Source organism: Indicator indicator, chromosome 20 (genome assembly GCF_027791375.1).
Source record: "Indicator indicator isolate 239-I01 chromosome 20, UM_Iind_1.1, whole genome shotgun sequence".
In the NCBI taxonomy this organism is placed as follows: Eukaryota; Metazoa; Chordata; class Aves; order Piciformes; family Indicatoridae; genus Indicator; species Indicator indicator.
Genome location: NC_072029.1, coordinates 7,160,508 through 7,187,873, shown reverse-complemented (window position 1 = coordinate 7,187,873; position 27,366 = coordinate 7,160,508). Strand labels below are relative to the sequence as shown.

Here is a 27,366-nt window from a genome sequence, read left to right as displayed (position 1 = left end):
GGGAGTGACCCTTAACCCTGGGTACAGTACATGAAATTAAGCTAAGTGATAGTGAAGTGTTAGCTGATTTCAGCATTAGCCTGCTCAACAGAACATGGCTCTAGCACCTTGGTTGATTTTGTCAAAGCGAAAGCATGTAAGCATCCCACCACTCCCAGTGCCAGGGCATGGCCCCTCTGGTGATATCAAGAGTTTGCAGCACTGATGGTTAAACTTGGTCCTGTGTCACACATACGTATCAGAGAAGCTTCAACAGACAGCTTAGCAGACCAAAACCAGTGACCCTCCCACCACCTCAGATAATAAAAGGACACTCATTGCTCAAGAGACATGCAGGCCATGCTGCAGAAACTCCTTCTCCAGGCTGGAGAGACTTTTTTTTTTTTTTTTAACAGCATCAACCTGTGTCAAGCTCTCTCCATTACCAACTGAAACAAAAAGTGAATCTCCTCTTCTTAAACAATACCACTTACAACCCAACACCAAATGGCTTTACCCAAGAGTTAAAAACGCAGGGGGGGAAAAAGTGAAAATCAACTTTTGACACCATCCTGTAATGCTTGTTGTCAGAAGATGTAAAACTCTGCAGCTGCTTCCTGCAACCTCACTAGTTTTGGTATTTTAAGATCACTTCAGTAAAATTTTGTATATATCTTGTATCTCAAAAAAAAAAGAGAGATAAAAGAAACAACAGAAAAAAACAAGATATCGAGCTACTATGACCACCTATACTATAAAGATACTACATACATCCTCCATTCATTACCTTGAGCTTCCTTAATGTTACAGTTCCAAACCAGTCTAGGACCTCAGTTTCCCTACAATTACTCAATGATGCATTCTTCATCCCATCCCATTGCACTCCAGTGCCATTACCTGTTAGTTAACAGAACAGTTAACACATCTTAATGTCACTCTGAACAGTGCTACAGAGAACATGAGCACAGCCATAGCTTCACAAATAATAATGAGATAAGAAGTTCATAACACTTACCTAATGCCAACCCCCCCCGCCCCCCAACTCACATTGTGCACCCTTGGCTCCCCTCAGCCTTCCTCTGGCTCTGTGCTATGTCAGCCAGCCAGGGGCACTACCTCCCTTTAGCTACACAGCAGTGGCTGAAGCAGTGGGTTTGTTCTTCTGGAGATGTCAGCTGACACTTGTATTTACTCACACAATCAGCAGCCCTGGTAAAACACCCCACTGCCAGTGCAAAGAAGGCTAAGGACAGTGAAGACTAAATCCAGAGTAAGATCATTTGGGAGGGAATAGAGAGATCTATGTCAGTTACTCCCTTCTGGAACAGAGCAGGAACTAGAGCAGCCCTTGCCACAGCTGAGAACAGAAAGGTGACAGACAATGTTCACTGACCATATTGCTCCATTAGCTGTACGTGTTATCCTAGGGATCACATTTGGTATGATTGTCTTTCCTCTCATGTCATAGACAGGACTTCAGCCACAGACCAAAAGTGCTTTTTTTCTAAGCTACAGAGAGATTCTATGCATCTTGACCAACATTCATTTTTGAGGTAGTACTCATTTACTTTATATTGCTGGCTCAAAATAAAAACATGGGAAGTGAACACAAAAGAAAAGTATGCTCACTGTAGGTATAGTTTAAAAAAAAAATAATAAAAATAACAAACAACCCCCCCAAAAAAACTATTTCCTTTCTGGGCAGATCACCAAAAAGAAGCAATCCCTCTTACAAAGGTCAGCTCACATTCACTGGTAGAGTCAAACTTTCATAAATGGTTTATAACAATAGCTATAAACTAAAGTGCTTCAGAATTTGCTTGACTAGATTTCAGTGATTAGAATCACGATGCTCTGGATCTTTGCTAGTAGGAAACACCATGAGATTTTAGTCACTTTATGTAAGAAGGGCAGAATGAATACTTTTTCAGAAGTACAAAAAAAGCTTTCCAAATAAACCTGGCAGTCTTTACTCAACTACAAGTTGCTTGCATTTTCCTTCTCAATTCTACTATTTCTCCAGTAACTGGAATAAAAATGGAGTTGAAGTTGCACTTTACTACAGCACTATTAAAAAAGTGTTCCAAATGAGATGCAGACAGGAAAATGTTTACAATCACACACCTAGTGGAAGTCACACTTCATTTCAAAGTTGGAGCCCTGCAGGTTTTGTAACACAAGGCAGATATGTATAGTCATGGGAAAATGTAACAGACTGCTCTACATCCTACATTAATTACAGAGCTTTCACATTCATGTCACAAACGTAATGCCCTACTGTGCACCTATTCAACACTAAATAACTTAGAACATTTATGTGCTCTATGCAACAGGGAACATACTGACCAGTGGATGCCAGAATAGAAAAGTTCATACACCAGACAAACTAATTTTTTTTAAAAAAATCACATTTTCTGTACAACCCATGCAAACTGCACAACGTGGGAACAAGAACAGCAGCTGCTCGAGTCTCTGCTAAGGAAGAGCTTCACAGCTGCAGCAGACCAGTGTTTGGGAAGGTCTGCCAAGGGGAGAAGAAGTCCTTGGCAACACAAAACTGCAGCCACTCTTCCAGCATTTCATTTCTCCTGTAACAAAGCAGGGATGTTGATGTTCCACCCAATAGCCTGGCGATCAAACCCACAGGTGAAGAGGTTACAGATGGGGTGGTCTTCACACCACGCTGAGCAGCACACCATTCTTCTGTGGCCCTGCAACAGTTCAGGAGACAGCAGGATTACTGAGGGCAGATTGTAAAGGCTTGTACATCAACAGGTTAGTGGGAGCCAAAATGCAAACTTCCTAATGCTCACAGGGATGTTTACAACACTGCAGAACCCTAGAGCACGTTGTTAGTCATCTGCAAGGTGATAGGCTGTGTAAGAAGGAGACCCCTCTAACACCAGCACTGGATCCATAATGAGAGAGGCACACAAACAGGTGCACCCAAACTCCAGACACCTCCAGGGTCTGTTTGCTACCTAATTACGTTTTATTCACAAAAACAAAGGGGATTTTGACTTTAGCATTTTTATTTATAAAAGCAATCCTAAAGCACAGAACTGTGTGCTGGCAACTACTCTGTTAGAAACCTGCAAGATTAAGTGTCCATCACAGCCATAACACCGAAAGGATGATGCTACAGAAAGAGCAATGTCATACTGAGGAAAGGCAATGCCTTATCTATACTGCTTAAGTCCAACAGTAACAAAAATGCCACAAGGAGAATTCTGACCAATATTTAAGTCACAAAAATTAATTTCCCATGATTTCAGCAGTGTCAGCCTGTTAGGAAATACCGAGGAAAAGAAAACACCAAGTTTTTAGTACCAAACACCAAGAATGCCTGTGTGCGAGAGCAGAAGGGAAGACACCACGCTTACTAGCCAATCACACAAGGTGAGTGCACAAAACTGTCCCTCGCTTGTTTCCTTTTGTTTCTTTATATAACAAATTAAACACCCTGTAATGGGGGAAAAAAAACAAACCACCAAAAACCAAACCAAACAACCACAACCAACCAACTACAAGAACCAACCCAACCAAGCAAAAAAACCCCAACCACCTAATGAAAAAAAAAAAAAACCACATCAAACTTCACCAGTCACTTCTCTGGCACAGCACACACACCATTCACACACACCTGCAGTGCTCTCTCACACCTTTCCCAGTGCACATGCACACACACCTGCAGTGCTCTCACACACCTGCAGTGCTCACACCTTTCCCAGTGCTCTCTCACACCTTTCCTGGTGCACAGACATTCACACACACCTGCAGTGCTCTCACACCCCTGCAGTGCTCACACCTTTCCCAGTGCACATGCACACACACCTGCAGTGCTCTCACACCCCTGCAGTGCTCTCACACCTTCCGGTGCACAGACTTCACACACTGCATGCTCACACCTTTCCCGGTGCACAGACATTCACACACACCTGCAGTGCTCTCACACCCCTGCAGTGCTCACACCTTTCCCGGTGCACAGACATTCACACACCCCTGCAGTGCTCTCACACCCCTGCAGTGCTCACACCTTTCCCGGTGCACAGACATTCACACACCCCTGCAGTGCTCTCACACCCCTGCAGTGCTCTCACACCTTTCCCAGTGCACAGACATTCACACACCCTGCAGTGCTCTCACACACCTGCAGTGCTCTCACACACCTTTCCCAGTGCACAGACATTCACACACACCTGCAGTGCTCTCACACACCTTTCCCAGTGCACACTCAAACACACCTGCAGTGCTCTCACACACCTTTCCCGGTGCACAGACATTCACACACACCTGCAGTGCTCACACCTTTCCCAGTGCACATGCACACACACCTGCAGTGCTCTCACACCCCTGCAGTGCTCACACCTTTCCTGGTGCACAGACATTCACACACACCTGCAGTGCTCTCACACCCCTGCAGTGCTCACACCTTACCTGGTGCACAGACATTCACACACACCTGCAGTGCTCTCACACGTTTCCCAGTGCTCTCACACACCTTTCCCAGTGCACACTCACACACACCTGCAGTGCTCTCACACACCTTTCCCAGTGCACTCACACACACCTGCAGTGCTCTCACACACCTTTCCCAGTGCACACTCACACACACCTGCAGTGCTCACACCTTTCCCAGTGCACATGCACACACACCTGCAGTGCTCTCACACCCCTGCAGTGCTCTCACACCTTTCCTGGTGCACAGACATTCACACACTCCTGCAGTGCTCACACCTTTCCTGGTGCACAGACATTCACACACACCTGCAGTGCTCTCACACCCCTGCAGTGCTCACACCTTTCCTGGTGCACAGACATTCACACACACCTGCAGTGCTCTCACACCCCTGCAGTGCTCTCACACCTTTCCTGGTGCACAGACATTCACACACACCTGCAGTGCTCTCACACCTGCAGTGCTCTCACACATTTCCCAGTGCTCTCACACACCTTTCCCAGTGCACACTCACACACACCTGCAGTGCTCTCACACACCTTTCCCAGTGCACACTCAAACACACCTGCAGTGCTCTCACACACCTTTCCCAGTGCACACTCACACACACCTGCAGTGCTCTCACACACCTTTCCCGGTGCACAGACATTCACACACACCTGCAGTGCTCTCACACACCTTTCCCAGTGCACACTCACACACACCTGCAGTGCTCTCACACACCTTTCCCAGTGCACTCACACACACCTGCAGTGCTCTCACACCTGCAGTGCTCTCACACGTTTCCCAGTGCTCTCACACACCTTTCCCAGTGCACACTCACACACACCTGCAGTGCTCTCACACACGTTTCCCAGTGCTCTCACACACACCTTGCCAGTGCCCACACTGCACACACACCTGCAGTGCTCTCACACACCTTTCCCAGTGCACACTCACACACACCTGCAGTGCTCTCACACACCTTTCCCAGTGCACACTCACACACACCTGCAGTGCTCTCACACACCTTTCCCAGTGCACTCACACACACCTGCAGTGCTCTCACACACCTTTCCCGGTGCACAGACATTCACACACACCTGCAGTGCTCTCACACACCTTTCCCAGTGCACAGACATTCACACACACCTGCAGTGCTCTCACACACCTTTCCCAGTGCAGAGACATGAGCTTCACTTGAGGAAGGAGAAAAATGCTGATGAAATGCACCACAGACGTTCCCAACTCCAAACAAAAAATCCGAATCTGGTGCTTATTTGCACGTGGGTCATGTTCACAGCTACCAGCAGCACAGCCAAGTGTCTTTCAGCAGCTGTGCAGAGCAAGCTAGAGCTGCTGAAGGCCCCCGTAGCCCCCTGTGGCAGAGCAGCCCCTCGTGGTTACCTGTCTGTTGCTGCGCGGCAGCCGCGCCAGGCGCACTCCTGACATGTCGAACAACCGGACCTGCCGGTTGTCGTGGGGCAGGGCGATGATTCTCTGACCAACACAGACGTTAATCCTGCACACAGGAGACAAGAGTCAGCCCAGGAGACGCAACTTGACTCTGTGAGTTTGAGCTCACGGGAAGTGACAATGCTGAAGTGTTCCTCGATTAGAATTCACCAGTGAAAAAAGTATTAAAGGTTCAGATGCTCAGACAGCCCTAATGCCTACAGCCCACACAGCAAACCTCTGAGAAGCAGGACAGTGTAGGCACTGAAAATTAACACTGACTACACCTGCGTTTCATAAATCCACTGCAGATGATTTCAGAATCTCACAAAACTCAACTTCAATTGTAGTGACTACAAACCAAGGTACACCCAGTGAAGGTACAGCTGGAAGGCATCATCTGGTCCAACCACCTGACCAAGTCAGAGCTGCCCACAAATTAAACCATCTTATCAAAGGCACTCTTCCAATGTCTCTTAAACACTGACAGGCTTGAGTCACCAACCACCGATCTCACAATCCTGTTCCAGTGTTCAACCATTCTCCTGGTACAGAGATGCTTCCTAATGCCCAGCCTACAACTCTGCTGACACAGCTTTGAGCCATTCCCATGTATGAAAGAAATTAAGAATTAAGAGAACATGACTGAAGAAACTCAGTAGCTCAGAGACCTGCTTACCTGTTGACTGCAGAATCTGTGCGGATTGTGGCTATAGGAGACCTCATGTTTTTCAAGTCCCAAACTTTTACAGTACGGTCATCACTACCAGAAACAACATTGTCTCCCACAGTGAAAACTGCAGATGTCACAGTGCTAAACAATCAGACATAAAAAGAAAGATGTCAAGCTCTACAGTTCTTTATTAAACTAGCATCTGACTTAAAGATCTATTTCCTGTTCCTGCATTCCCCTTAAAATATATAACTTGCCTTTTCTCTTTTTTTTTTTTTTTAAGCTAATCTGAAATACTGAAACTCCAAGTGGGTATTTGAGAATTAAAAAAATATTCTAACTAGAAGCTGTGTCACTTGAGGTATACAGGGCTTGACTTTGTATATGGAATACAAAGATAATAAAATGCTAAAATAAAATTAGTGTCAGGTATTGATAGGACTGGGGGGAATGGAAAAAAAAATAGAAATGGGTAGATTCAGGTTTGATGTTCGGAAGAAGTTCTTCACCATGAGGGTGGTGAGAAATGGAACAGGTTGCCCAGGGAGGTAGTAGAAGCCTCATCCCTGGAGGTTTTTAAGGCCAGGCTGGATGTGGCTCTGGGCAACCTGATCTAGTGTGAGGTGTCCCTGCCTATGGCAGGGGGGGGTTGGAACTGGATGATCCTTGAGGTCCCTTCCAATCCTAACAATTCTATGATTCTGTAAGTGCCCATCAGTGTGAAGTCACTCTGGAGGCATGTCTCATATTCCTCTGGCCCTAATATGAGCTAATCACATCCAGTCTTGAAACCCTAATTCAGTTCTGAAGTTCTGTACTGATGCCCACCAAGCTTTTCAGGCAACCAAAACTGAATTTGTAACATACAGCACAATTTCTCCTCTCCAGTGTTTTGAGGCCAGTAGTCAAGTTCTTTCCCTCTCCACCCAAGGACTTCTGCAGAACTACCTCAGATATTTGTTATCCACAGCACAGACACTGAAGAGATTCCAAGCACCTGAGATGCAACTGCAGCTATTTTGAGACACCCCTAGACATGGCTGCGATGTGTGCACAGAGCTCCCAGTGTAACTCCACTAGCAACACCTGCAGCAATCTAACCATTGCTAATCGTGATTTCCACTCCTGTTCTACAAGTTGCTAAAGTCCGAGTCAGATAAAAAATGGCAAGCAGTAATAGTAAGAAGAATGATCACTTCTTCAGATTTTACTCGTCTATAAATGCAGAAGGCTGACCACAGAAAGCCTCCTAAGAACAGTTCCAGCAAAAGGAAGTGCAAAATTTTACTTTCAGAAGAGATTATATAAAGAATTTTATGAACTAATTTTATTTTAGCATTTTATTATCTTTGTATTCCATACTTTCAGAGCACAGTACACAGCTGAGCTCAGATGAACAGTTCTCATGATGATGAGCTGGGGTTTTTTTTTTAATCTTTTACCTATTATCTCATATTATCCAATTAAAGCTTTTGTACTACTATTTTCATTTCAATACTGCCTGAATTCCCAACTCAAGCCCAGTTCTTTTCTGCCCACACAATGTACTAACAAAGCAGGTTTGTCTCTCCCTAAAAATCATCAGGGAAGGCTTCTCAGCTGTTCCCACAGATTTCATCGAATGACCTCTCTTGTAACCTGGGTCATGCACATCAATTGCTTCCAATTCAGCCATTTTAATTGAAGTTGTCAGTTGTTCCTGTCACTTGGGCTGTTATGCAGAAATCTGAATTCATGTCCTATCCAAGCTGCTGATTGAGATTAGCACTCGCCAGGTCACAATGGACCAGTTTACGCAAGCCTCTTAATTTAAATTGACACCAAATTAAGTTTTAATTAGGATGAAGACCCACTTTATTCATGATACCAAGTTTTCTCATGCATTATTAGAGTGCAACTAAGCTACCAGGGAGATGATTACAATAAGAACCAAGAGGTCTTCACCTAATCTTCTGGACTTTATGAACCAGAAGTCAGAAAGTTGAAACAGACATGAAGGTCACAATTGACAAGTCTCTTTCCTCAGGCACCTCCACACTTGGAAAGGAGTCTTGTTCACATAGTCAGAATAGGGCTTGAGCATTCCTAGCACTGAACTTGTCTTCCACCAGCCTGACTTCCACTAAACTCTCATTTTTTGGTATTTTTAATTCAGACAAAATAGCCACAAGAAGAAAGGCCATTTCCTACTTATAAACTAAACCAGGGTTTCAGCCCAACCAAAAAGAGGTGAGAATAAAGGGAAGCAAAGTCTGTGTAGGAAGAAAGAAGCTGGTAGAGCAACCACTATGCAAATAACATTTCCAAGGTATTCCCTTCCTAATTCCATCCATAAATTGAAACACTTTTTCCTGCATTTCTGTGTGGCTCATTTTGCTTTGTTTATACTTACACTTGTCTTCAGTTTGTTCCAACCCAGATAAAATTGTAACTAACTAAATTAATAAAAAGTGTCAACAAAAGCTCATCAGCCCCTGTGTTAATGGAATGCTAGAAGACATTAGGTTTTTAATAACTCAGAGGGATGACAGGTATTGTAGGACATTTAACAAAAAATCCTGGCAAAGAGGAAGCAGTCTTATGACACTTCAAACTGTGGGTCCCACAGGGAGTTTGGTGTGCTACAACTATTCTCCAGAAAAGCTTCAGCCTCGCCAAACTGCAGCAAAACTCATTTATCTTGTCATAGGGAGCAGCCGAGCATGCACTGCCAGCTGACAGCGTGGCACTTCCTCACCACACACCGCTGCCTGGCCTCCAACATCCTGCTCCCTCCGTGGGTCTCAATCAACAGAAATGCTGTAGTGCTAGCACTCCTCATTAGGCCCAACAGCTGTCTCCCCAGTCACACTGAGACACAAAACTGTTTTGCATAACAATCTGCTGAAACTTCACACATAGGGGAAGGGGAAAAAAAAAAAAAAAAGCTGTTGGAAATCTTGGACCGTGAAATGCTGATGCAGAACCTTTACTGGCAATGCACCAAAGAAAAGTTAACACTGCTCTTTCCGTTTTGATTTGCAACCTGTACTGGGATTTAACCCTGAACACTGCCAGACAACAGGTTTTTGTGCCTGTGAGAAGGCATCCACTCACAAGTATTAATCCTTGTGAGGGGTGAAGCTCCAGAGAAATGGACTAAAACTGGAGAGTTTGGATGTGCTTCTACAATGCACACCAAAGTGTAGTTAAACAGTAAAATTTGAGTGCTCAAATACGTCTCTCTCACTTTAAGTAGTAAAATTCAGGAATAAAACCTAAAGGAAATGCTATTTGAAACAATTATTTCCTGCACAAGAGTTTCCTTTCTTTTAGGGGAACAAAGCGTATCCCCACACAGAGCAGGCTGCAGCCTAGGGGGAAGCCACCACCTGGGTTTTAAACCTCCAGACAGACAACAGCTTGCACATTTAAAGGGTGGTGGCACTGACCACAGGAGTCCCAGGTGAGAAGCATTCAAGTTTTGGAAGTGCTAAAGGCACTGGATTCCACAAAGACCTATACACACAGTTCCCAAAGCCTGCTTGTGGATTTCTCTCCAAAGATCAGCAGAGATTCTTCTTCCAGCTTGAGAGGAAGAACAAACCACGAAGGAATTAACATGGGAGGGGAGGGTTCAGAATAACTGTTAGCACTGAAGAATGTGTTTTTTTAGGGTTTAAGTCAACAGTGCCTGTTCCAGAGATATGCATTTCATGGTATTTACATTGCCAGCATCTCCTCTTCTCACCATCATATAATGAAATGATACAGGACTGAAGCACCCAGACAGACACAAAGCCCAAGTTTGCCGGGCACAGAAACACCGCCCTTCCCAGCAGGCTTCAAGCCTCGATCCCTCCCTCGCATTTCCAAACCCAAGAGCTGCTCCCGGTGAGAGGAATGACAAGCCGGACACGGAGGGGCAAGAGGCGGCAGCCGCCTGCTGCGCTCAGGGAGGGTCCCACAGGCTCCGGCTCCTCTTTGCGCCGCTTGCCGCCGGGGGGCGTGCGGCGGGGTGCTGGCGCCCCCTGCTGGCCCCACCGGGAGCGCTCGGGCGGCCCGCCCCTGCTGCTGGCTCTCAGGGTCCGTTGCACTCCGCGCAGGAGCACCCAGCCCGGGGAGGACTTTCGGGCACCCAGGAGGGAAGCGAGCTCTGGGCAGCATCAACCGGGGCGCGATGGAACCAAACAACCTCCGAGCCACGCTCTGCTGGGATTCGGTGGTGGTTTGGATCCGTTGTGGGGAGGAATAAACTCGGGGCGGGGGTGTGCCACAGGGCAGTAAACCCCGTATGCTGGCCTCCTTGTTAAGATGTCTAGTTTATGATAAGTTTATGATGTCTAGTTTATGATAAGTTTAGTTTAGATGATAAGGTGTCTAGTTTAGGAGTTACCTAGGAAATGCACAGGGGGGGAAAAAAGGCTGCTCTATGGGTTCTAGACAGCTACTCGTCAGGTACTACTTAGCAACAGGCTGTTAAAACTTAGGCCCAAGGACTTCAAATCATCAGCATCGATGGCAGTAACACCCAGTTTAGAGAACTGATTCCAAGAGCCTATCAAAATATTTTAAATTTGGTGAATTATTCAGATTTAAGAAAGCCAAAGAATGTCTTGTGTGTATGTGTTTTCCAATCAACAGAAAAAAGCATTTCCTCTATGCTGCTGAATGTGAGAAGGCTGTTGCAGTGTTGATTTGAGGGTAATTTAAAAATCATTTGCTAATAGGAAGTACAATAACGGACCAAAACTAAAACCCCTCAAAGCGTCTTAGCTGCAAAATACTGAGCTCCCATCTCCCCTCTGACTGCATTCCTCAGTGAAATACTCTTCTTCTGTGACAGAATCATCTCTTCAACAATATGAGGGGCTGAACAACCTTAGTCATTCTCAACAGGAAACTCAGTTTTGAGACTCTTAGCAGTTTGAGTGTAGTTGGTGAAAAAAATCCTACTAAAAACTCATACATTGCAAGAACGAAACCGAGACAGACAATATACACAGAAGTGTGAAAACAAAAGCTACAACAGAGTGACCAAAGAGGTTGCTCAAGGTCTGTTTCATTCATAAAAAAAACTCCCTGACAGTTTATATGTTTCAGTGGCAGAGGCCAAAATACCAGCACAGCTTTTCCAGTGTGTACCTTCACCCCAGATCAACAGCATTTGGTCTCAGCATACAGATAGAAAAAAAACCTCATAGCAATCATCTTCCTTTCTGAAAAAAATATACTGAGACAAAGCAATTAATTAGCTCAGGAAATGCACGCACCATTGGACACAAAAACTTCCAACTTTTATAAGTCACTCTACAGAAGGCAACAGAAGAGTACAAAAATGATGGCATGAATCAATTTCAGGATACAGGCCACAAAATAAAGCTTACTGTTCTATCAGGAGAAGATGGCTACTTATATGGGATGACTGTCATGCACCAAATAATTTATCAAGCTGAAGAGTCTGGAGCAGGGCATAATTTAAAGAGGTTTTACATCATATATGGGTTAGGCAACAGCAAGGAAATGAGAAAGTGGATCCTGAACTCAGTCATAATGCAAGCTGCACCTCTGAATCAACCAAAAGCTAGGAGCACACATCTGTGGTTTTTGTTTGGAGCTAAGCCTAACAATCATCTTTTATTCTGAAACAGTCACGTTCAAACATTCCAAAATCTTTACAAAAAATATTTGCTTCCTTGGTTAAAGCATTTCAGAGTTGCTCCTGTGTTTTCTGTGTACCAAAGCCCTGACTAAGGGAATTGGAAGCCAACACTGTAACAGAGATCCTCATGACTGTATTTGCCCATATTCAATAGTAGCCAGAATAAAAACTTAAAGCCTGAATCGGTAAGTAAAAATGTTACACCAAAAGCTCTGTTTAGACAGAACATGGCAATCAGTGCCCTTACTTCAATTTCTTAGTTTATGTACAAATCAGAAGTTTATCTTAAAAGAGTAACAATTAATGCAGCCTTTTTTCCCCCACTGGTTCCAAAGAAGTAACCTTCATTTAATAGTGAGTATCATGACAAGCAGAGGCAATCTGCCTCAACTGCATTACAGAAATACCCTTACTCCTTACACCTACAAGTGTAAGCAATGTGGGAAACAATCTCATAGCTCCAGTTACATTTAATTGTAAAAAGCTTTAGCTAGACTTACCATATGAGCAATATCACACCAAGAGCCCTGGCTAGTGTTTTGGAAATTAAGTACTGCTGTGTTACATTTGAAGGAGGACAGGTAGGGGTTTCTGTGAAGACCAGTCTCATAAAACAGGGGAATGAACTTAGTAACTCAAAAAGAGCACAGGAAGAGTTTTGTGCAGGTTAGCAACTGAATACATTCATACTTTTGGAAGTTGTAAAAACCTGGGAAGGAACTGTCACTCACTCTGTGTGGCCCTGAAAGACATTCACAGAATGGATAGAAGGATCTCTGAAATCCCACAGGCGGAAGGTCGTGTCACGAGATGATGTCACCACCAGCCGCTGGGTGGGATGCGTACAACAGTGAGTTAGCTCTTGGTCGTGCCCTGCAATCACAGGTGAGGGAGGACACATAAGGTCATGGAGATAAGGCTTTTTATTTCCACATACACTGGGAATGAAATGCTGGTGATTTGCAGTAATTGTTCTGAACTTTAATGTCATTACTGCTGTGAAAAGCTGGAACTGTGTTTCAGCTCAACCCCTCACTACTCACTTCCCACCGTTATTAAATACTGATAGCTTATTGCTACTTAAGGTGCCATGAACAAAAAGCATTTTGCAAGAACTCCAATTTGGCTACGTTCGATTTAAAAATGACTGCTTTCACAGGTTACATTACAAGCTTAAAAGAACACAATCTCACGCTCAGAGGATTTGCAAGGTTGGAATTTTAGAAACCATTACAAAATTGAGCAGCAGCTGAAGTCACCTACACACTTGCATCATGGTCCAGAGAAACAACTTCCTCTTCCTGACGTTTTGGTACATACAAATAATGGCATGTATAAAAATAAGCCACCAACTTATCTTTTTGTGAGTGAAAAAATACCTGTAAGAGAATGGACAAGTTCAGAAGTCTCTACGTCATACAGATTTGCTGTCCTATCCCATGATGCTGTCACAGCTTGCTTCCCTCCAACAAGCCAGTCAGCTGCTATGACCACTCCTTGGTGGCTTTTGAGTGAAGTTAATGGGGCTCTGACAGTGGGACAATCACTAGAACCATCTCCATCTCCATCAGGTTCATCTTTATCTGAGATCTCCACTTCATCTTCTCCAGACATTTGCTACAATATGCAAGAGGAAAAGAGATTTAGAATAAAAGGGAAGGAATATCTCTGTTACATGATACAGCATAAATGCTTCTCAGTCCCCTCCACGTGAATTTGGGTAACTTAATTCTGTAGAATGCAGCCTTGTCCAGGTACTCACTATCAAAAACTTAGTTGGAGGAGTAATACCAGTGGGTTAAATGCAGTTGAATTTTTAAAGATAGGAAGTATCTAATTGAACGCTGATTATTTTAATCTTTGGGAAGAGTGTCATTTACAGCTGTATTTTTATCCATCAGAATCAAAATGCTGACAGCAATATTTGTCTTCTGGTCAATACAGTCATCATGCAGTGCTGATCTAAACTGCACACAAAAATTCTTTTGCTAACCATCATGCAAGACAAATATGCTTTTCTTTCATGATGTTTGGATGTAGAAAAGGTAACATTTGTCCTGTTCTCACAAAATGGAAACGCCAGATTGAATAAACTGAATCAAACATTTTCCATTCAGAGTTCTATCTTGTATTACATCTCTCGCTTCAGCTTCCTCAGAAGCTCATGCTATAAACTACATTTGACTTCACAGTTTAGAAAGTCTGCAGTAAATAGTGACTAACAAAAGCCTGGGGACAAACATCAGAGAGTGAAAATATGAAGTGAGTCTTGTTTGAAAGAAAGGCTCAAATACCTGATAAACTAAAACCTCCAAATCCCACCTTTGGCAATCCTGACATCATGCCAGTTTTAAATTATGTATAAATTTAACAATCAGTCTTATCAGAAAACCTATATCTGATGAAATTGCTGTGCAATTAGTTTGGCTGCAGTTACTTAGTTGATTGCTTACACTGCAATCTGCAGTTGGCTGAGGGGCAGGCAATTGTACAATGTATCTCCAGATGTGAGCTGTCTGGTCTCCAGATGCTGCAGAGGGGGAAGAGAGGTTAAAAAAAAAAAAAAAAAAAAAAAAAAGAGAGAGAGAGACTAAACAGGAGTATTTCCATGGACAATAAAACCAAACTTTAACACTACATTTGGCAATGCTGAGTTGCCTATTTTTCTAACAGTCACAAGTGTGACCTTCCTGGTAAGCAAGTCTCAATATCAATGGTTACACTTTGCTGGCTTCATTAATGATAAGAACATAACTCATTATGCAGAATCTAAGTAGCTACCAAATTAATCACTCCTGCAGTGAAAACATACACTTAAATACACCACATGAGTATCTCTCCTGTTCTAATGCCTCCCATTTGAAGAAGGCATTTAACACTTCAACAGGTGTCACCCTTCAGTTGCTGTTTCTCATATTACTGGGGTGGTTCTTCAATGATTTCTTCTATTAAATGTTTTTAGCCTGCTTTTAATAAGAAACCCCCAAAAAAGCAAGTGTGCAGCTATTTTGCTTCTGCCTTAGGTAACTCAACTTAACTAGCACTAGTTTACGGCTCTGCAGGTACCATCTGATTTTAGACTTCAATTGTTTTGGAAATAGACTTATCCATTATCATCTAGGGAGAAACTCAAGATTCTCCTTGTTATGGACAGAATAAACATACTCTAACACATAGGGGTAGAGTGATGACAGTTCTAGACTTAGAAGGAAAACAGTTTGCTATGAGCGTGCACAGTTCTGACAAGTGCAATGTACATGAAAGCACCAGAAAAAAGATCTTACCTAACAGATCAGGTAAGAAGGCTAGAAGAAAGGTCAACCTGTTCTGTTTCTGGATCAGGGAGGAAGACTTTTTTTCATTTCAATCAGTTCTAAATTTCTAAATCAATCAACACTGTAAAACAGTTCCCCTGAAAACTTTCAATGACATAGTTTTCAGAACCACCTCTCAGCAAAATGAAAGATTTTTGTTAGGGGCAGCTTTTGTTTGCTTGCTTTGGTTTTTTGTCAGTCAGTTTATATAACAACACTGTTTGTGGTGCTGAAACAATGGTTACAGTTACCATATGAGAATAGCCAAACTTAAATCCCTGTCAGCCTAGACAGAAGGCATTCTACTCCCTATCTTCTTTTACAGTAGTCACTGTAGATGAAGAAAAAGTGATGTTTTAATTTCTAACCTCAGTAATAATTATCCTCATTCTACAACAGCTTAGCTACCAGCAGCAAACTGAATCTACATCTCTTTAATCCCAAAGCTAGTGCCCTAATTGCTGGACCATATGAACCACAGTATTAGGCAGTTTTCAAACCCAAACTGCACTGATGGTATTCTCAGTCCCTTTGGGAAACGACGTTGTCCATGCCTGGTGATCGTATTATTCTTTAAATGCCTCTCAACAGTACCCAGTATAATCTCCCTAAATTTTCCAGGGACTAAGGTTGGACTAACAGGTCTGTAGCTCCCTGGGTCTTCCCTCATGCCCTTTCTGAATAATACTGTGTGTCTAGCTTCCAGACACAAGGACATCCCCAGGGTCCTGAGACCTTTGGTAGATGATAGCATCTGCTAGCTCCTTCAGTACTCTGAGATGAATCCCACCTGGCTCCATGGACTTATGAATATTCAGATGAGTTAAGATTTTAAGTATGTGTTTTGGAGCAGGTAAACACAAATGAGAATGATATGACAAACAGGCATGGGAAGATCTAGCTCTGATTTGTATGGCTTGAAGTATAAAAATAATTCAACGGACAAAGATGCTGACAAAGGAGTAGGGAGAGGGGCTACAACCAAAAAGATGCTAGGGAATGACAGCTGCTTTTCCATCATGATTAACATAGTTAGCACATGAAAGTACTTCACATACCTGTAAGAGCCACTTGTTCAGTTGGATGAAACTTTATGGAATTTACTGTGTGAAACAGAGTAAAGTTTTAAGGTAGTATACTAAAAGAATTATTCCACAGTATTTTATCATTAAAAGATTGGAAATAGTAAGACTTTGGGTTTAAGTATTTTTTTTGTAGCTTAGCAAACTCTTAGGTGAGATGAGCACAATGGTATTTGAGTACATAAACCTGTGTAGTACCAAAGGAAGCAGTTATAGTTGATTATACAACAGTCTATACTTTTTAGCAAGTTATTTCAAGAATCTAGTACTTCATGTTGTAGAGGATAAACAAACCACATCCAAATTATCATGTGTAAGCTGACAGGAGATAATGCTCTGGACTTCCAGAAAGATAATTCTGTATTCATAACTATTTCTGACATGATAAAAACTTACCATACATGACCATTAGCTTTCTGATTATTATTTAAGGTCGCAAGAACAAATGCCTAAAAACCTAATCTTCAAAGCAAGATTCTACTACTACACAACAAATTATGTATCACATCATGTACTAAGCAAAGAAATGCAAACAGGTGTTCACCCAACAGCTGCACTTTGTATCCCAAATGTAAGACAGATCCTGCAAATCAGCTAATTTCTGATGACATAAGCTTCTCTTGTTCTGCATATGTGTAAGACCTCCATGAGTTCTGACATTTATCTTCTGACTGCTGTAAGTGTGCCTGTAGGTTTCTTTACATGGACTTGTTTATTCACCTAGCACTCACAGAACTGCCTTAATAGGGCTCTCCAAGAAAAGAATCTTATTACAAAACATTCTCTGTATGAAGATAAGTGGAACTGCACAACTGACTTGTTAATGGTGTTGGCAAACATGCAAGTGAAACCTCAACAAACATTTTTGTAGCTGTCCAGAACACATTTCCCCCTCCCACACTCTGTTTCCAGTTTTCACAACAGACTCTTATCTTACCTGATCCAACATGCCCTACATACTTGACAAGGCACTTCCCTGTTTCTATGCTCCACAGCAAAGCAGTGTGATCTACAAAGATTAAAAGGCAGTTGGAAATACTGTTACAAATGTATGTTTTAATCAAATCAACAAACAAGTTAGCTCCAAACGTAGAGCATACCATATGAAATAGATTTCAAATGCAGAACAGAACAAATCCTCTTGAGCACCACATTATATATGAAATAAAAGTTTCCTTTTTTCTTTTTTTTTTTTTATAACTTAATGGATATCTGCCCCCCAAAAGTAAAAGTGCTGTCCCAATTGGATTCATTTGCTCTAAGTGCTGCAAGGTAAATTCTGCTTTTGCTACTTTTTCCTAACTCGGTTATATACTTATGTATAATGCCCCATCTGTGTGTCATGAGATTCAAAAAGCATAGAGAAAGCATGCAGTGGTGAAAAAGTCAGGCAGTCACTAGAAATAAGAGTTCTGTGCACAAACTGTTTAGCTCCTGCATGGAAGTCCTAAACGCATATAGATCAATGCAGAGCACTACAGAAAACTTACTTAAAGAAATCACTCCAATGCTGCTCCCTTATCCTGCTACACTCCAAAATAAAGAACAATTTGTAAGTATCTGTAAGTGGGAAGAACCTTCATGATGATTTGGAAAATGCTTCCAAGTTATATCAGGACAAAGAAAAGATGTCCTCTGTGAACACAAAATGTGCCCCTTAGGACAGACAGTTCAGTTTATGGAGCAGAGGGTCCTGGTCCATAATACTTATGTCCAGGAAGCCTCCTCAGATTCCATTCCAGCTTTAATAGACTGTCACTTCAAACTGTCCAGTTCTGACCACTTATGGTTTATTTTCCCAAATCACACATGCCTCTAGACTGGTATTTGGACCATAATAGATTTAGTGACTTACTCATTAGTACCTGTTTCCTTCCCATCTGGGAAGGAAGAAATCTACTACGTTACTAATAACTGAAAACTAAGGTTTCTAGCTGCCTCCACATCCTTAGGCAAAAGTCAGACAGGTGTGAGAATCCAATATGCAAACTGTGACTGAGTCTAGGCCTTCTCCAAAGCAAAGGCTAAACAATACTATGATAGAAACTCAACAGGGATCCTGTGCACACCCATGTAGCACTGTGCAAGAGACTTCTCCAAGCAGGCAGCTTCCCCCACACCCATTTACACCATCCAACAGGCTAGAGCTGATCCTAAAGGCAGCATGACCTGTGTGGAAGTTAACTGGCACATAGTTTAGAAAGCTCAGCAAGGATGCCTGAAACCTCTAAAGGTGAAATACATTTCAAGGAAACTCCAATGCAAGATTTTTTCAGCTAGTGAACGTCTTTAAATCTTCTTTCAGCGTGGAGCTAAGTATTCAGGTATGCTTTTAACCCACATTGGCTATAGCTTAGGGACTAAACCAGGATTTTCTAAAGATTCAAGCAACACAAAACTTTACCAGCAGATGCAGTTCCCAACACCACTGGCTGAGTTTTCGCGACACTGACATCCCAAATACCATCCCTGTGGCCAACATATTCCTTTACCAGTTGACAGATTGCCCTTGATGTTGTAGTTTTAAAACTGGATACAATCTGAAATAGCAGAGACACCAACATATTTTTTTTTCCACATTGACCCAAGAATAAGTAATTATCTCACAAATATAAATAGATTATTTTTTCATAGTGATTCTTTAGTGTTCTGACAGTTCACTATTGCTCAAACTTTGATATTTGATGGTAGGAAAGTGAGTTTGGATGCAAACATACTTCATAATTTCCTTTGTTAATAACATCCTCCTTTTTTAAAGACACCAGATAAACTGTTCTGTGATCCAACAATGTAATCCCATTGGAGCAATGAGTTGCACAAATGCAGTGTGCACTTCTCATTTAGTTTGGGTGTGGGGGGATCATTTTAAAAAAAAAAAAAAATCAACAAAAACCTTCAACACTTTGTCTATTCCCAAACAAATATATCTGATAACTGTGTTATCTAGTGTAAAGTCTTTGACAAAGCTTACTTAATACATAACTGTAGTAAAATCCAGAACATTCCCATTTAAAACACTCACTGATTCAAAACTTCACACAGCTAATCAAATCCAACATTAACCTCAGCCAGCTGATTTGTATAAAGCTTTTCTTTTTAAAAAAGATATGTCTGACTCATCTAAACATTTGATAAGCACATTCCCTCAAAGACAATGCTGTTGGGGAAAGCAAAGAAGGCTCATTAAATCCAAATTAGTACTTGCATATGTAATACCAAATTAAAAGAGAGAAAAAGCCTCAAAAAATGGTAGAACTGGAAGGCACGAGTACAGGAAATCTGAAAACACTCAGTATCTACAGAAAGGAACCAAATCATAGACATTTTACATTTTTAGATAAACTGGACTGCAGTATTTTTAAATAAAGAAAGTTTGTCTTGCTGGAACACTTCCAAAGACAACTGAAACCAAGAGTGGTGAAAGATGACTTCAAAAATCAAACCCACTGTTACAATACTCTATTTTTACTTGACAAGTCTTGAAGTTCCTAAATGTTCTTTGAGGAAGACTGCCTGAAAAGCTTTGCTAAAAGTGAGACAAGAAGACTTCCATTTATCAGTGTCTTCCCCTGCATGCAATTTTGGGCAGTTTAAACCAAAACCTTTAAATGCTTCAATACAAATCACATTAGACTTATCTACAGCTAACATTTTCTAACAGCAAAAGCTAGAAAATGAAGTCTGCATTTCAGATATAATAAAACAAGGTTAAAATCCCATTAGGTTTCGGTATTTAAAAAAAAAAAAAGCCCTAAGTATGTCATTAAAGTAAATTACTTTCACAAAGGTTTCTAGAAGTTAAAAGAATATCTGCAAAAGCATCCCAAATCCTGAGCATGTCAGCTTTCCAGTGATGAGATGATAGTGCCCTAGTTGAATTCCAAATTAACAGCTAGTAAGTATTTAGCAGAAGGAACAATCATTAAGGATGCATCAAAAACAAAATGAGATAATGGTAAAGACTATTAGCTCAACCATACTCTGAACACAGTCCTACAGGTGCAACTTTCACACTGAATATAGTCCTCCAACTAACCTATGAGTAAATGGGTAAGGATTAATATTCCAAAGGAAGTTTTTCAGCTCCCAAGCTCACACTCAAACCAGGCTTGCATTCTGTCCTTCTAATGAGTCAAATTCTCATGCAAAAGCTTTCCAGGAGAAATCTCATCAAGAAGCACAGATTTTACAAGGCTGCTGGACAGTGGTTTCATGGATCAGTTCACGGGCAGGCTGTAAAACTCCTTGGGGAGTGTTAGCAGTTCTGAATGAACCCATAGAAGACAAGAGTTCCAGAACACTCCCTAACACTAAATACCCAAATATAGATCATGCACAAGTTTTCTACACATTGTTCTTCCTTCTTGTTTGTTGCCACTCACCTCACACACCAGTAACTGGATAAACTAGACAATGCCTGGATTACTTCATTGTTCCTTAACCATATAAACAATTTTCCAAGAAAGGAAATGAAATAACTAACATGTAGCTTGCTAAAAAGAGGCCTCTGTACTGCAGAAAGCTTTTGCAGTAACTTCAATAGATCTCAGACTACCACATACAAACATAAACAAGTGGGTCAAGACACAAAAGGCTGCAGCTTTGACTCCTCCCCATAGGAAGGAAGAAGTCATCAAAATAAATCCACTCCCATGAAGAGCAGAAAGATTTCTGGACAGAGATCCTCTCAACTTCAGCATTCCCCTCAGCTTTCCTCTCCACCCTCCAGCAAATTCTGAACGAAAGTCATGGGAAGAGCTGTATCAGCACATTCCTGGTTATTGATTGAGATAATAGATACATGTGATGTCTGTTAATAAGGTATTAAATTCTTCATGTTCCACTACTCAGGACTACTTTCATGTGCATGCATATCAAAACATTGGGAAGCAAAGCTGCTACCCAGGAGCCTCCACCTCATACTTCCCAGTTTCCCATGCTGAAGTTGTGAGGCCCACCTGCCTTGCCTTGGACAGAAGATCAGTGCTGCATCGCAAGCAAGTCAAAGACAGGCATTTAACAGCAGCCTTAAAAAGCCCTAAAATAAAAATCCCCCAAACCAACCCCAGCACTATAGTACTAGAGAAAATACTACTCCGTAAAAACACAGTAGGTGTAGTACTAATACTACATCACCCCCATTAACATGATATTTTTCCTATTCAAGTGCCCTCATTTAAGAATTTACAAGTCATTAACTCCAAGTCAAAGGAAGAGGCACCTCTGTGCATCAGATTGGTAAGAATAAAAGAGAAAGTCTGAAAAACAGTAACATAAAAAGGAGACCAAACAAAATGCAGTAATGATGTGTAGAGGTTTAATCTGTCTCTTACCTTGCTAGTAGATGCCTTGTAAGTTGTCTTCAATTTCTGAGAAAGCTGACTGGTACTGTGACTGGCTGTTGAGACAAATAAATTCCAAGGAAGGTATTTCAAATACAGCGTTAGCTTACTTGCATTAAGTAACTGGTATTAGCTCCCTTCAGTAAGATGTTAAGTCTTGGCCAGAAAAATACCCAAAAATATTAATTAAAAAAATACTAATTTAGGATTCTTTGTGGTTCTCCTACCTTTTGTTTTCAGCTGTCCTTTGCTCAGCTCAGCTCCATCAATGGTCTGTCCTTCCCCTGCTAAGCGCTCATTCAGTGTATCGATCTCTCTACGTACTAAGAAAAGCAAAACTTTACCTGAACAGCATTTACAACACCATTAACATCCCCTTTAGCAACTGTTATGGCTACTAAGTAATCTATTTTATGCTAAAGACAGGAAAAGCCATCAGCTGTGACTTTAATAGAGCAGGTCTCACCAAGACATAAACCTGTACTGAATCAAATCCAGCCAAAGACTGAAAACTTGCAGCATCATAAGTATTTTAGCCACAGAATTAGCATGTCATTTCTCAACAAAAATCTAATTCATCATGCAATAGCACCCTCCCCTGCATGCCTGCCTGCTAAGAGTTTCAGCAAGAAACAGTGCAGCACACGTCTGTGTTCTTGAGCATCAGTCTAGGTCTGTCTTTTCACAAATTCATGACTTCTTTAAAGAAGAGGAATTCACTGCCAGGCTCTCAGATGTGAGAGAACATGACACACCAGGAATATGATTCTTGCCATTTCTGAGAAATTCACTGAAGTCTCAGTTCTAAAGACTAGAAACGTCAGTTTATATTTCCATACCAGATCCAAGTGCCTGAAATGAGCAAAGCAAGATTATCTTTCCTGTCTTCCCAGTCACATAAACCTAAACCTTTATGGAACATAAATAATATGAAAGACAAGTAAACAAGGAGATGGGCTTGTAACAGATGACCAAAACAACAACCAACCAGGCAGATACAAGAATTGCCTGAAAGGACTAGTGCTGAAGCCTGGAAGGGAAAGAAAAAGCCGAAACTAGGAATCAGTTGTAACCAGTGCAAGGAAGTATATAAAAAGCCAGGGAGGAAAATCAGAGAGTCTCTACATACCGCAAGCACAACACTAGTGTAGGAATTACATCAAGAACCAAAAGTAGCAGACTGAGCATCAGAAGAGAAAATGTTTAGGAATTATAAGGGCAGTGGAAAGGGACCACAGAAGCCAGGGGTGAACTAGAATGATGTGAATAAGATAAATAATAAACAGAAATGGAATGGAAGACAAATAGTCATGCTCTGGAGGGTACAGACAAATTCAGCACTTGCTTTCTGACAAACATTTTTGAAAACTGGGGAGGGAAACCCTCTTTTTCCTGCTACCAGCCAGCTTCTCAGCAGGAGGTTGAGAACTCAGTTGTGCTAATTGTCACTAAAAAATGTGTAGTGTGGTGATAGCTTTTAACCAAAACAATCTCTTCTTTTAAAGGAATAAAAACCAGCACATTTTCAAAATGCATGCAAGAACTTTTTTTAACCCAAGTGTTTGGTTTAACTGTGGGAACAGATTAGATGTGGAAAAAAACTTGATCTGGAGCCAAACCAAACAGATTCCACAATTCAGAAGCCAAGCCAGGCAACACAGCTTCCAAAATCCAGCAAGGAATGCTGAGCAGAGGTTTTATTGTATGACTTACTCTAGATCCTCTCACACCATCCTGGACCACTTCCATCACTGTATGACTGCACTCTCACTAGATAAATAACATCTTGTGCAGGTGACACCTGGAATTTCTACCTGAGTGTTCAGCTTCAAAACTCATGACAACTGTAGGTGCTGGTTATGCAGTGTACTAAGAAGTGTGATCCAAAGCCACCATATTTTATGCTCTTTCGAGTAAGACACTTTTCCAATTTTATTTACTGATGTTACATCATTAAAACGAACCCTGTAAATAAACAGCAAAGCTACCAACTTCAATGGCTGAACAGAGCTAGCACCAGATGAACATGGTATATAACAGAGCCTACACTGACCAGGAGACAAATACTTCATTTTCCCTGCCTAAGAGTCACAGAGGACAACACACATCAGTTCTCACTGCTTGTGTCAAAGAGCTAAGGAATTGATTTTTCTGTAAAGGTACAAGCTCCACCTTTGCCTACAAGTTCAAAACAGTTCTTTAATGCCTCAAAGAAAAATGATGTTAATTATACACAACAGTATCCAATGTAAGCATCTCAACTGGTGCTACTTTATCTCAAATCCAAACAGTTCACAAATTATTGTGAAACAGATACTCACATTCCAAATTTTCAATATAGAGGTTTTCAAACTCTCGTTCTATTTGTCCAAAAAGTTCAAGGAGCGTATTCCGGACAGCAGATGGTAGTTTAGAATCCTAGAAGACAAAACACAGGGTTGCTATTTTTCTCTATGTGCTTTTTATGTAGCTACCCTTCAATCTTAAACTTATTTTTAATGTTCTCTCCACCTCCCAGCAAGCAGTAAAATTAATACTATTACTAGTGTAGAACACACAAAAAAACCTTGAGTGCATCACAGAACTATTCATTTTTATGTACCACCCAAATTCGAGGGAACTTTATTGTTCAACATGAGTTTAAGGATGCTCAGAGCTTGTTTTGTTCTTAAGTGTTTCAGCAAACCCAAATCGAAAGACCTAAGTCCGATCCCGACATACTGAATCGGGAGGCAGCGTGTGCGCAGTAGCCACCAGAGGGCAGCACACGCCTTCAGCCAAGCCAGTGTCTAAACAACTCACGTTTGGTTCATCCGGCCAAGATTATTGCCTTCAGGAACAACTAGAGAAGCCTGCCATGATCCCCATCTTATCAGTTATTTCTGAATATCCGTTTTAAAGAGAAAAGCGAAAGAAATCACAAATAATCCTCCTACGGAGCACATCTGTTTTGTGCATCACTCGGTTTTACAGCAGTTTCACAGCTACTTCAAGAAGTGGTACTTCTCAGCACAGCTCCTTATGCCCCCTCTAGGATATTCCTTTCTGTGACTTCACCTCTCCCTTCACAGTACTTTTGTCAAGCATAATGTGAAACAGATGTCAGTTAAAATCAGCTTGAAACTAAAGGTATTAAACAAGAATACTATACAAATGAATCACTATTAAGGGAAACACTGATTTAAGAATAATTCTTTCCAATTCAGTTACCCAATAATTCCACACAGAATCAGAGACTGGTAGGGGTTCGAATTGAGCTGAAAAGATCGTTTAGTTCAACCCCCTTGCCAGAGCAGGATCACCTAGAGTGAGGTTACGAAAGAAACTAAATTATCCTGCAGCTTTCAAAACAGAAAAGATGATAGGAAAGGTTTTTTTCAATCCACTACTCAGGCCTGAAAGCACTAGCAAATCAAAACCTGTCCTAAATTAACTAGCGTATTAGACCACACCCTCTTACTTTACTCTCTAAATAATTAGCTGATTAAAGTACCACATAACAACATTATTTGTTTATCTGCAAAAGGACTTATATAGATCTCATGTGGTTTACAGCTTCACTGTGAAGGGGCATCAAAACTCTGCTCATTACAATCTGCCACTGGCTGTTCAGATGATACATAAAACATTTAGAACATTTACATATTAAGCATTACACACTTGCAGAGTTTAATAAGAATACTAAAACAGCCTAAAATTTTGGTTTACTACACAGAAGTGACAGAATGCCTTGGTCTCTCAGCTGCCCTTCACTTCCTTCCTGAAGGAGGGCTGCAGCAGTGCATGAAGTTTTCTATCCAACTTCTAGATGATTAGAAGTAACAACTTGTCAGTTCCCAGAAAATTAATGCTGCAATTTACTGAGTAATAGATTTTCTTTTCTTTTAAATGTCACAACACTGAGAGAACCCAAGGTTTTCCCTTCAGAGTATCTGCAGTGAAAAAGTGAAGTCTGTCAGAGCCAAACACTGTTAGCATGTCAAACCATCTCTCTGATAAAAATCAGGTTTTGCACCATCCTTGCCAGGCCCACATTAACATTGTGCAGTCGATTTGACAATAAATAGTTTTCAAACTGATATTTGCTTATCTTTGGCAGCACTACTTCAAGCATGCCCTATAGAAGCCTCACCTACTGTTAACCTCAACGTTGTTGGTTGAAACACTCCAAGTGGCTCCAGAGTGTGTTCACCAGAACTACGGAACTTTGTGGCTGTTGTTCTTTCCCTTAAGCTTAATACAAATAAGCTCACACTTCACTTGAGACAAATTTTTAAAAAGCAATAAACAAAAAACCCCAACCCAGCCCCAAAGCCTTAAGTTAGCTCAAGCCTGTCAAGCAGGCTGCATTTGTTTCTTTCATGGAAAGGCCTGCAGCAGAGCATTCTCACTAACACCTCCCCTGTCAGAGTTGTCATAACAAATACTTCAGTTTATTCATATTCCTGGGTTACGACTGTACCAAACTCAAACTTGTGAAATCAAGAATCAATCTTCGAATTTAAGGGGAAGAAGGGAAGGTGCAGCAAAATTAATAGTTTGTCTCTTTCTATTTTTTATGATTTTATCATTCCTGTAAGAAAGCACAAAAGACGATGAAAAGCCCGATAAGCTCCACAGGTCCGAACTCAACCTGAAGCAGCACTAGCCTCCAGGTAAGCAGTCTCCAAAGACAGCCAACACTTACACAGCTTGCTGTTCCCACAGCTTTAGTGGGCATGTTTCCTTCCTTGACTTTAACTCCTTTCTTATGGAAGGAAGCATTACCTTACCTGCCCTTCCAACATGTCTCTCTGCAGTCCTGCCCGCTCCTGCTCGGAACTGTTGGTCCTCCGGATGGAAAGGCTGTGCGATTTACGTTTCTGCTTTGCTTGGCGAGCAGATGCACAACTTCCACTTTCTATGGGCATTACTTCAAAAAAACAGCTTCACAGAGGCTCCTATGATAAACTAAGGACAGGTATTACAAGTTACAAATTGCTTTGCCAAATTGAGCACAGCTTAATTTTTATTTCTCAAAATAGAAATGTTTAGTTCAACTAAGCTTTGGAGTTGTTTAGGTAATGATTAAGAAGGGATCCCTATTACTAACAGCTGTTCTTCAAACAACATTAAGTTCAAAAGCACGTAATGCACATATGTAAATAAAGTGGAATCACTTCTGTGTTACTTATTCATTGGCTAACAAACCTCCACAAAAGGAAAATCAATTCCACTGCCTTGCTCATTTTAGAGAACGCTAGCAGAGACAGCCCCAAAATGCTTTCAGGAAACAACTACTATGCATATGATATTTCACTGAAATGCATGCAAAATTAAAACCCAGCTGGAAAATGAAAGCAAACAGACATGATAATTTAGGGACACTGTCAGGTTACAAATGTATTATGCAATATTAAGGGTTAGTTTACCAAATTTAATAAATGTGTTTGTTTACAAGTA

At 41.5% G+C, this 27,366-nt stretch overlaps 1 protein-coding gene across 1 annotated transcript; it reads right to left on the bottom strand.

The window, feature by feature from the left end:
- Positions 1-2,486: 2,486 nt before the first annotated feature.
- Positions 2,487-26,834, bottom strand: WDR37 (WD repeat domain 37). Its single transcript, XM_054390075.1, has 13 exons — positions 26,697-26,834; positions 24,246-24,342; positions 22,152-22,247; positions 21,916-21,980; positions 18,987-19,122; positions 17,520-17,591; positions 16,559-16,603; positions 14,640-14,716; positions 13,566-13,803; positions 12,918-13,059; positions 6,552-6,686; positions 5,825-5,939; positions 2,487-2,690 (listed from the first exon to the last, which is right to left on the bottom strand). Exons 1-13 carry the CDS (start codon positions 26,832-26,834, stop codon positions 2,559-2,561), a joined length of 1,488 nt encoding a protein of 495 aa, XP_054246050.1. The 3' UTR covers positions 2,487-2,558.
- Positions 26,835-27,366: the final 532 nt, after the last annotated feature.

Coding starts and splice junctions, on each gene's coding strand:
- WDR37 (XM_054390075.1), bottom strand. CDS start 26,834: ATGCCCATAGAAAGTGGAAGTTGTGCATCTGCTCGCCAAGCAAAGCAG. Junction 17,592..18,986: donor GTTGGGAACTGCATCTGCTG/GTAAAGTTTTGT, acceptor TAATCTTTGTAG/ATCACACTGCTTTGCTGTGG. Junction 14,717..16,558: donor TGAACAAGTGGCTCTTACAG/GTATGTGAAGTA, acceptor CCCCCTCTGCAG/CATCTGGAGACCAGACAGCT.